The sequence below is a fragment of the Vicia villosa genome, linkage group LG5 (genome assembly GCF_029867415.1).
Source record: "Vicia villosa cultivar HV-30 ecotype Madison, WI linkage group LG5, Vvil1.0, whole genome shotgun sequence".
Taxonomy (NCBI): domain Eukaryota; kingdom Viridiplantae; phylum Streptophyta; class Magnoliopsida; order Fabales; family Fabaceae; genus Vicia; species Vicia villosa.
Genome location: NC_081184.1, coordinates 118,497,470 through 118,508,908, shown reverse-complemented (window position 1 = coordinate 118,508,908; position 11,439 = coordinate 118,497,470). Strand labels below are relative to the sequence as shown.

The 11,439-nt window shown below is 35.0% G+C and overlaps 1 protein-coding gene across 2 annotated transcripts in view; it reads right to left on the bottom strand.

The window, feature by feature from the left end:
* Positions 1-6,611: 6,611 nt before the first annotated feature.
* LOC131602207 (MAP3K epsilon protein kinase 1-like) overlaps positions 6,612-11,439 on the bottom strand; it is a 29,631-nt gene continuing 24,803 nt past the window's right edge. For both annotated transcript variants that reach the window (XM_058874249.1, XM_058874250.1), the window contains 6 exons: positions 10,447-11,279; positions 9,704-10,092; positions 9,481-9,615; positions 8,040-8,446; positions 7,519-7,633; positions 6,612-7,087 (listed from right to left, as the gene is read on the bottom strand). In XM_058874249.1, the coding sequence (XP_058730232.1) occupies positions 6,926-7,087; positions 7,519-7,633; positions 8,040-8,446; positions 9,481-9,615; positions 9,704-10,092; positions 10,447-11,279 (2,041 nt within the window). In that variant the 3' untranslated portion in view covers positions 6,612-6,925. The remainder of the gene's footprint in view (positions 7,088-7,518; positions 7,634-8,039; positions 8,447-9,480; positions 9,616-9,703; positions 10,093-10,446; positions 11,280-11,439) is intronic.

Sequence of the window (11,439 nt, the reverse complement as noted above, 5' to 3'; positions counted from 1 at the left end):
TGTGGTCAAGATGCCGTTGCCAACCGATAGAATGAGGTTGGTTATAACTGTCAATATCTTTTGTCATCTTTCGAATCATGTAAGATCATTGTGAGACCAAAATTGGCTTCAAAAATTGAATTTTCCCCCCATGTCCAAAGATAATAACAAGTTGTCATGAAAATAGATTTTCATTCATCCTTGTGTACTACATACTTATTTGTTGTAGATTTAATCCTTGCAACTAATGTAGAAGAGTTTGCAAATATAACAACTAGATGCAAGCCTAATTCATATTCAAGTTGCATGAACATACTCCCTCAAAACATGAATGAAGGTTTCCTATGTAATTGGTAAGAAGATGCTCATGAGATTTTCCAACCATAACTTTATATATGGGGAGTACTCTCTTCACCTATGGGGGTGTTTTTCCACTGCGGTGAAAAAGTCACAACTGTCTCTAGAATCTGAAGATGTATCTTCGAACATACATACTTTACATATTTATCAACGCATATAAAGGTGAGTCACTTTTATCTTGCTAAAATTTAATTTGAAGATGCATCTCTGTATTAATATTAGGACGAGTTCGAAGATATATCTCTATAACAACTCTTAATTTAAAACTTAGCGAGTTTTACGGAGATCAATTTCACGAATATGCACTATTAGGTCAAACTAAAAACAATTACAGAATGTTGGAAAAAAACTGCACAAATTAACATCAAAATGTTTAATATTACATAAATAATGGTTAACATAAAATAAAGATTACATTTCATTACAAATGAGTGGTTCAGAATATTGCAACATCTTTTGAATATCTTTGGTTGATCTTGCAATCGTCGCATCCACTTCAATCGAATCAGTTAGTGAGTAACGGTTAAATGTATTTCACATAACCTTTAAATCTCCAACCGTCTTCAATTCAATCTTGGTGAAACATATCTTTCCTTCGTTGTCATTTGAGGAGGATGGACGATACTCGAGTTTGACAACTCTTTGATTTTCTTGATATTGTAGGAGAGTATCTAGTTTGAATTTCATATCGACGAGAGATATGTCTTCGGAGACCTTTAATTGAAGTGAGGGCTTTGCACCATTGAAATAATGCAAGATGAAGATATATATTCCTTCTAGAATGTGTTTTTGTAAAGAACATGGAATGAAAGACCCCATATTTATAGAAATATTACATCTATTTGGACATTACAAACAATATCTTATCATCAGGGCACATTTTAGATATTGCCAAGACATCATTCCACAACAAACTATCTACATCCATTACTATATATTTTGTTCTATTGTGAAAACATTTGTCATAAAAATATTTGATCAAGATAATGAAATCTTGGAACTTAAAGAAGTTTGGAAATGTTCCCTATGATGGATTGCAAGTGCGGAAAAACAGTTTTCACTTGTTGGAATAAATAACTTATTAGAAGTTGGATGCATGCAAACCATTCAACTTGACAAGAATGCACACAAAAGGTATGTAACAAAATCTGGATCACAACAAAGATTTGTTGTTATCCAAGAATAACAACGAAGATGATGAATCTAGATTTGTTGTAATGAATGTATTTTGACATTCTGTGTAAACAATGTAATTTTAAAAAAAAAGCTTATTCACCTCAATTTTTGTCATAATCAAGAGGATAATTAAGCGTGTTTATTGAGGATATTCACCGTCCTTAAACAAATATTTGCCGCCATTTAATGAGTATCAACGCTCAAAACACTACCATTACTGATCCGCGTGAAACCTAAAAGACATCCATTTTAAAAATATTCTGAATATAAAAAATTGATAATGAAACATGAAATGTTTGAAACTATCTACACCCACCACTATGTATCTTGTTCTCTTTCTTATGAAAGCACTTGCAATGTAAAGTTCTCTATGATGGATTGCAATAGCACAAAATTATTTGAGTTTAAAGTTTGTCTTCTTATTAGAGCAGAAAACCATTTATTTATTTAACCCTTATTTATTTTATATCAGAAATAAATGCAAGAAAAAGACATTAAGAATATACTCGCACCAAATATTTGATCTTCTCTAAAATTCAATGATTCGAAGATCCAACATCTGATATTCGTTGACAAATTAGTTTTTACTTTAATATTCTGGGTAAACTATGTAGTTTGTAAACAAATTAATTTATTAATATTCTATGTAAACAATGTAACGAGTATTTTACAAAAATAATTTATCTTACCCCTCGGTTTTGTTCATAAGCTGGCAGGTACGTGGCGCTAGTTTTGAAAATATAAAAAAGCTTTTGCTGAGGACCAAACCCATGTGCATATAATTTCACCCCTCGATTTATTAATAACCGATAAATAAAGTGACAGATTTTCATGATGCCCTTCGTTAACGAGTATTTTACAAAAATAATTTATCTTACCCCTCGGTTTTGTTCATAAGCTGACAGGTACGCGACACTAGTTTTGAAAATATAAAAAGCTTTTAATGAGGGCCAAACCCATGTGCAGATAACTTTACCCCTTAATTTATTAATAACCGATAAATAAAGTGAGAGATTTTCATGACGCCCTTTGTTATCTCGCTTTTGTATCCGAGGTTAAATGTATTTCGCCTCCCAGGTTTAATGTGTTTTTTATGGTAGTGATTGTCGTAAGTTTTTAATGTTGGAATCCAAAGTCATTTTAATCTGACTAACAGTGCCATAATTTGATTATAACGTTAATAAACATTAACATCATAGAACAAGGTAATTCATTAATTAAAAAAATATCCCATAATATTACAAACATTATTCTCAAAGTATGGAAAATAATACTAAAACATCCCAAAATACAAAAAAAATATCCTATACGGATGTCTAATCCTAAGGCATTTCGTGGCTCGGTAAGAATGACACGTGTGAGGGTAATTGCATCATCGCCACCTCTCTTAAACAACCCAAACTCCATGTCATCATACGTGATTCGCATAATATTTTGACAGATCTACAACACATCAACGACATAGTCATCTATGGCCTGCTCATTCTCCATGTCTCTTTGTGAGCAGGCCTAGGTGGACGTTTAAGAGCGTCTGGTGTCATGACAGTCGGGGACACACTATAGAACCAAGTCATGTAACTGTCCACACAAGACCACTAACTTGTGGCTGACATACTCCAATACTCCTTTAGTATCAGATGACTCTCGTAATTCGTCGGCATGTCATCCAGATGTATATGGACAATGTTGTTAGGAGCAAACTCGAAGGGGGATCTCTGAATGATATGCACATATCCAAAATGACACATGCATCGCTCCGACATATATTCCTCCCACATGCCATCCATCCTGAGTAAAATGAAATAAGATCAAAGACAACAATGTCTTAATGAGTAGTGTATGTTGTCCAGTCGATGTCATCATGTTGAGTCTGATCAATATACAGATGGAATGACCGCACATTATCATTCCCTCTGCGTAGGCAATACAGACAAGCACATGGCCAATCCTCAGTATACTCTAGCACACGATCAAACTCGTGTATGCGGTGAAAATGGGATAGGATCCATCCCTAGAAATGAATAATAAAAAAAATATTAGTAACAAGTGTAAAAATAGTGATTTTAAAATTAACAGTGGCTATGGAAATTTCCGTTAGCAGGGTGCCGAAGCCTGTCATTTGCTTTGTTGTCCATAGAAAACCATCGCTCAGCTTGGAGTACATGTGTACCAAACAGGCGCCCCCTAGTTCCACTCGTGAACGGAAGGCAGACCGATGAAGTACTTAAGGTATGCCACATCGACGTAGGTTACACTTTTTTCAAAAACATGGATGAACCAACAAAGAATATGAGGAAACACCTGAAAGCACATTCTCAGTGGTTGGTAACCTGTAGATCATCACCGTCTACATCATCGATAAACTACAAATTTTCTTCATATAGTTTCTTGAAGTATGAAAATTTGACATGAGCACCTCTGGTGCTCTCACACCGCATCAGGGCATACGTTGGGTAAGCTTTCAAATAAATGACCATTATTTCCTTGACTTCATCACATTTGATTTTGGAATGATCAAGTAACTTTCCCATGATGAGGTGTGGAAGGCAAGCGACGTCATCTACTGAAGTCGTCGTTTTGCCAATGGGGAAGTGGAAATATGACGTTTCTGTATATGATCTTTCAACAAAATCCCCATGCACGCCATGGCTAATGACCTTGTACCCGAAAAAATGCAAGACGGCAAGACTGTAGTATTAGATGATTCTTTGGAACTAAACATCCTTAGGCTGATAAAGCTGCAAAAAATTTCTATTGTGGTTACAAACTTCAACATATGAGTCGCAAGAAATTTGTTTAAGACATATAAATAGCAACCATTAACAAGTATACTGACATGCCCAAAAACATATTCTTTATAGTATATCAATAAGGAGGTGTCAGATGACCCCTAAGTAAGGGTCTGCAGGTGTAGGAACACCGTCATTTACAACATCAGCTTCCTCTAGCTCTTCGAGATCAGAGGAGACGTGCCCTTGAGATGAGGACCCTTGTGGCAGGCGGCTCATAGAATTCGTTGCTTCCCGATCAAGAGGCCTAGGGACGGTTCCCCGCCTAGTCCTAACCTGCTCACTCGAAAGTCTAGCCCTCTCACATCGAACAGTTACATACTAGGTTTCACGGTCGAGTCTCAATCTAATAGTGTTGTTTGCATTCATTTTTTCCGTAAGAAAAAAAAGAGAAAATGACATTAGTTTGCATCCAGGACAATTTCAGATATGCATGTCCGAAAATCAGTAAGGACAAAATTCAAAGACGCATCTCTGAATAAACTCGTGTTATCTACAATGCAGAAACAAATATCAGTCTTACCTTAACAACAGAAAATGCAACCAAATCATAGTGCATGTCTCCAACAGCTACCTAATTCAAATGTGACTAATACTTAATGCATTTAAAACAAACTATTTTATCTAATACATTAGTCACAAATCAAAAAGTTAAATGAGAAACTTACTCAAAAAAGTGTTCACTAGTGAAAATTTCTCTGGTACAGGGTCACTATATGATGGTACTGATGTTTCAACATCAGAACATGACATCAAGACAAATGTTATGACATCTGATCCTGATACAGAATAACACCTGAGACTTTTGCACACCGATAAATCACAGAATGACAACCATCACAAATCACAAGTTTAGAATAATGTCTCAACACAAACAACAATGTCAGGACTGATGTCTTGACATCATTTGATTACAAAACACATATTTATCAAACTGAAGGATATGCAGAAAACTACTGCAGAATGATAAATAACACAAGGAATTGTTAACTCAGTTCAGTGCATTATCACCTAATCTGAGGACTACCAAGCCAGGAAGGAAGTCCACTATCAGTAGTATTAGTTTAAAGCTAAACAGATTTAGTTTACAACTTCTCACCTAATCATTACCCAATGCTACCTCTGTCTAAAAGTCGACATCTAGACTTAGGAAGTTGACATCCCACTTCTAATCACCGCAATGATGCAAGACAGTTACAATCCAGCAACTGTACAAACAACTTATTACAATCACAACAACAAGGATCAAAACAAGTCATAATCTTAGTGACAAAATTTGTCACAAACTAGTAACAAAGGAAGACTACACTTCCAGTAAAATATACTTAGTCTTGCTTCATAACTTCAACTAAGAACCGAACTTGATCTTGCTTAAAAAATTTGATCAAGAACAACACTCAACTCTATGCTTAAAAGCTTAAATAGTGAGGACAACACTCAACTCATTACCTAAAGACTTCTAAGTGAGAACTTAACGTCTACCACAAGTATCAGAAGATATAAGGGTGACTTGCACACACAAACGAGAGACTCTCAAAACTGTAGACCTAAGACTTTCCCTAATTTTACAATTGTGTGAAATGTTTTACATTAAGATAAAGTTCTCTTTAAATAGTCTTTAGAAGTCCACGGGGCTTCAAAACTTCTACCTAAATATTACTTGATGCACACGCTGAGAATTGCAACAAGTCTGTAGAGAATTCCCTTTAGAAATTCATAGTTAGAAAGAAATGCAATAAGCAACCCCAATTTATATGACAGCTCTATCCATCCTCTTTACTACTACCTTTGTTCTTAAATATAAGACCCTATATATTAAATTGTGAAAATTAAAAAATTTTATTAGAGTAATAAATTTATTAACTGTTTTGTGTAATTTTACAAGTTTATCCTTAAGAGAGAAAAATAGTTAATGTGTATATAACTATTTATTACAGATTGCAAAATAATATATAATATAATTAGGAGTATGTTTGAAAAAAAAAAATAATTCACTTTGAAAGTTGAAGAGAGTCTTGTAAAAAATAATAAGAAAAACACTCAAGAGGGTCTTATAACTAAGGACAAAGGTAGTATGAATTACTCATTTAAACTTTTTTCTTTGAAATGTTTAGTTAATTATCTCATTATTTTTCTTCCATATAAAATTTAACTTCTGAAATAATCAGAACCTGTATAACTTAAGAGAGTATCAAAGAAACAGTTTAATGCTGCATAGTTTTCAGATATTACAACATGCATTTACTCGGTAGTTTATCAGTAACTTAGGTGAATATTATGTAAAAAAAAAAAAAAAACAAACTCAAGTGAACAAAATAAATAGTTCCTTAAAGCAGTACCTTTATATTTCTTCCCATCTCGCATCCAAACTAGTATACATAGTTGGCTTGGCCGCAAAAAAAAAAACGGCCTTTGAAGTATAAGAAATCAACCACCCACTTAAATACTACCAAACAGTCAAAAACATGTTCACCAGCCTATACTATTTTTTTTTTCACTCAACCAAACGCAGTATAATAAGCAAACCAAATAAAGGGGGAACTTATATACAACAATTAAATACCTTTTCCCCCCAATGAGATAAATATACTACAACAGGAAAAGGACCATTACAAGTTAATTTACAAAACAGTGTTTATATGTAATGCTTTAAGTAATGAAGTTGCCATCTGTTTGACCAACACTTGGCCATCTCTGCGTTCCCCTATTAAGTTTTGAAGTTTCTCAGGTAGATCGTTCTCCACAATCAGTTTCTTGGGCTGAGGGTGATGTTCATAAACAGCCTGCCAAAACATTTAAAGAAATATGTTTAGTAGAAATACTTTTGGAGCAATAACCTGTTCAAATACTAACTTTCATTACTTATTTTACACTAAACCATGTGAACATTAAAATAAAGAATTTTCCATTCAACCTATTGGATATGACAGGATTTGAGATTTAGTACTGTGTGTGTCTATTCAGCCCGCAGCACAGTTTTGAACTTTTTTCAGTATGTGAAGCCACACACGTGAACACCACCTTTAGTAGTTTTCTGAAATCCCAAAAATCCTAATACTAGAGTATGTTCATCTAGTTTTTCACGTGTACAATTACCGACATTTTTTTGACACTTCTAGTCTAAAGAAACAATGCAAAACCTGGTTAACTGTATACCATGGAAGGTGTGGTAGTACCCACCAGAGATTTTATAACAAGTATCATATATGCATACCTTTATTAGCCTGAGTAAATTAAGACGAGCTATAGCATCTTGATGATCCAGCCTAGCAATGAGTAATGGCGTTAATCCATTAACAGCCAAAGTGGTGTTGATCCTTGCAGATTTTCTGCAATATTGTTATTATATGAAGAGATTAAATAAAAATTCAGCACAAAAGTAAAAATGATAACATTAGGAGAAGAACATAGAAAATGATATTTGGCTGCATAAAATATCACATAACAAAGATCTCTAAGCACTACTGTAGTTCAGTGAATCTGGATTTCTGACTATTTCCCGTAGAAAACCATCTATCCTCCTCACTTGTAATTTCCTCCTTTCCTTCTAAAAAGTGAAATACTTGTCTATCCTATATTCATTAACCTCATAGTAGGAAAAGGGATTTTTGTGCAACACTTTGCTTATAATCCGTCAATGCAAAACATGTTTATCAAATAATAAAAGCAATTAAAGGATACACTAAACCTAATAGTTTATTGGACAAGTGAAGAAAAAGGATTTAGAATCTATACGTGATGATTTTCAAGAACGGCTCCAATATGTGTACAAAATGCTGCTCTGGACAGCTCTGGAAGAACATCACCAGCTTCTGAACTGCATCTTTCTTCAGCAATGCTTGTTCAACCTTCCTATTATCATTGTCATGGGCTAAGCAAACAGCAATTGAATCTAGTGCAGTCACAGACCAAAACTCATCCTCAAGAAGGTTTAAATAGACATCCAAACCACCATGAGCCCTTAACTGCTCCCTTGAGTTACGAGATGCATGCGCCATGTCACACAACAGAGGCAATGCATATTGTTTCAAGGGAGAATTTGATGTAATGAATTGCATTAGATGGGGAATGATTCCATTTTCAGCTGCTTGTTCCTGTCTCCTCTTATTTATCTTGCATAAGTTGAACAGTGCATTCAGGACCTATATGAAAGAGAAAGGAAAGATGAGATTCAAGCCAAACCTCTTATGCACACACGCATGCCATAAAGCAAGATTAGGAAGGAATAAAAAAACTGGGCATAATAACACAATTCTGTTGACTATAGATAATTGTTGTTATTTCCTTGTGGTTCATAATATTTTTCCTTAGATAGATTGGATAGGTCTTTCAGACTTCAGTTATTGCTTTTATTCCCTACACTTAAATGATTGCTGATTCCTTTTCCTTGCATAAATGATTTTCTTCATGTGGTATACATAATATAGTGTTCTGTATTTAGTTTGAAGCACTTCTATAAAATTAAAAGCAACAACATTTGATTTGAAATCAAAAAAGCCAGCCCAATCTAGAACATGCTAGACTTATAGTACTGTTGGTGCTAATTTTGTATTTATCTTTGGAATAGCAAAAGAACCTTGTAGTTACTAAATGACTACTGCTGAACTTGTTTGGACATGTTAGTTAGGGTTTAGGGTAGGTGAAAGGAGCAAATTAGTTGGGGACAATTATGGTAGATAGATAGCAAGAGGATATTAGTTAAATAAATAGAGGATGGAAAGATGGATGACATCATTCTGGAAAGAAGTGTCTCTTGTATCAGAGATAGATCATGAGGCGAATCTTTCATGGGGGTGGAAAGATGGAGGACATCATTCTGTATCAGAGATACATCCTGGGAATTTTATTCATTTGCCAAACACATTGATAGGAATAAAGTTCCTGATAATTTTTTGCTTCATATTATAATTTTAATCCATCAAACAAACACACATTAAGGAACAATTTTATGCTCCATATTCTTTTGACTAATCAGATCATACTTAAATTTCAATTTCACTAGGTTCGAAAAAAAAAGTTAACGAGAAATACATGTATGCTTTAGAGATTATGATCTACCACTAGTCTACTAACAATTATCACGTGTTGAAATAAGTTTTTAAAATATTGAATAGAACAATAAATAGCATTTATGCCCAAAGCTAAATTGTAACAGAGTAAGGTCAGTAAGACTCACTTCATGATGTATCTCTGATACAAGAGACCCTTCTTTGAGTTCAAGGTTTGGTATCAAGTATTTGATTGCCTCAGCACGCTGAAGATTTTCTAAGCAATTTGGATCAGTTGACAGGTGATTAATACACTTCAGTATCTAAAAATATGTCAATGCCAAAATGGTTAGAAACTATGCAATGGGATATCATATAAGCTAAATTACTAAAGGATATGTTGTGTTGTACCTTTAACAAAATAGGTGGTTCTACCCTATTAAACATCTGGAAAAGTCGACTAAGCAAGCTTTGACTACACATATAAGACTTCACCGTTGTATCCGCTTGTGCAAACTCAAGCAAAAGATCTGCCACTTTTTCAAGGTACTCTTTTGCAACTTCTGCATTCAATGATGAAACCATGTGGGAAAGTAGTCCAGATGAAGTAGCACTACCTGGTCTAGCATTTAGAACACCTGAACCAGACAATACACCTGATGCTGTCTGAGATGCGATCCCAGATGTGGAAGCAGCTCCTTCACTAGAACCAAAAGTCCCTAATTTCTTGGGAGCAACTCTTTGAGACACTCTAGCACTGGAGTCAAGATTTCCGTTTTCCCTTCCACGTTGAGAAACATCTGCACAACCATAAAAAGTCCACAGAAACACAAATAAAGACAACAAACCACAGAAGAAGAAAATCAGAAAAATGTAGAAAAAATTAAGAAAACAGAGCATCTGTGTGTTGGCTAATATTCTAGGCTCTTCCATGTATGCTTTGTAGTATTATAGATTATTCTGCTTCAATAACTAACTGAACTACCGTCTGTTAGTTACAGTTAGGTATTTACTATTGTAATTAATTAGTTAGAAATTCAGGCATTCAATGAAATTCAGTTTACTCTAATTGTTATCAGAATTGTAACAGATATATTTCTGCTATTTATCCATTTTTGAACATCTTCATCAAGAAGCAGATAGGTGTTCATTACCTGCGAATTCTGCCATCAAAAAGTCTAGTTCACCATTTGTTTTCTTCTCAGAAGCGTGTAACAAAGGGAGTACACTTTCATGTCTTTCTAACGCTGAAAACTGACGTACATATTCAAGCTGTCCAGATAAACGTCCAGACGGGGGCTCTTTCTCCAACAAGCTAAGAAGAGGCCTAACTTGCTCTTGCTGAGTTGCTCCTGTTACTGATAACCCGTTTGAGGACGCTTCTGTCAACTTTGTAGGCCTTTCTGTTGATGTCCTGTTGGCAGAAACACTAAGACGTTGCTGTCTTAGTTCAACATCAGTTCTAGAAGGATCACTTTTCCAACGATCGACATTCTCTCTTTCTTTCATTGTACCTGCTGAAGATTCCCTGGAAGCAAGATTTGAACTCTTTTCTAGTGGCACAGCTTCAGCTGCAGCATTGCTTGATTGAGGTCTATCAACATCCATTTGGTAGTTAGCATCTGATCTTCTAGGATTGGATGATGAAGAATGTGAAGGCTCTAAGTGATGATCAAGAACTCCACGCCTTAATTTAGAAAGATCTTGCTGATCTGCTGAAGACAGCAGTGCCTCGTTCTGAATTGAAAAAGGATGAGTAGGATCCAAGATACCAGACCGTGGTCGTGGAATCGGACCATCAACTAAAAATCCTCCCCCAACAGACATAGATGCTAACCGGGTTGACTCATTTAAGCTATAAAGTGTATTTATAAGCCTAAGGAGTATGCCGTTTTTTGCAGCTATCCGACAAAAATCATTTCTAGGCGTTGACTGCTGAAGCTTAAATACCTGCCACATGCCATCAATAGCCAGATGAACCATTTCCCTGAGACAGAGGTCAAGCTAGTCAGCTTTCTTTGGACAAAAAAATGAGAATTTATTGCAAATTACAAGCTTATAGACATACATGCTAGAACAGCAAACAGAGAAAACAGGAAAGTCTGTTTTGTGTTCATACGTGGGTCTGGCGTGTGTGTGTGTGATGA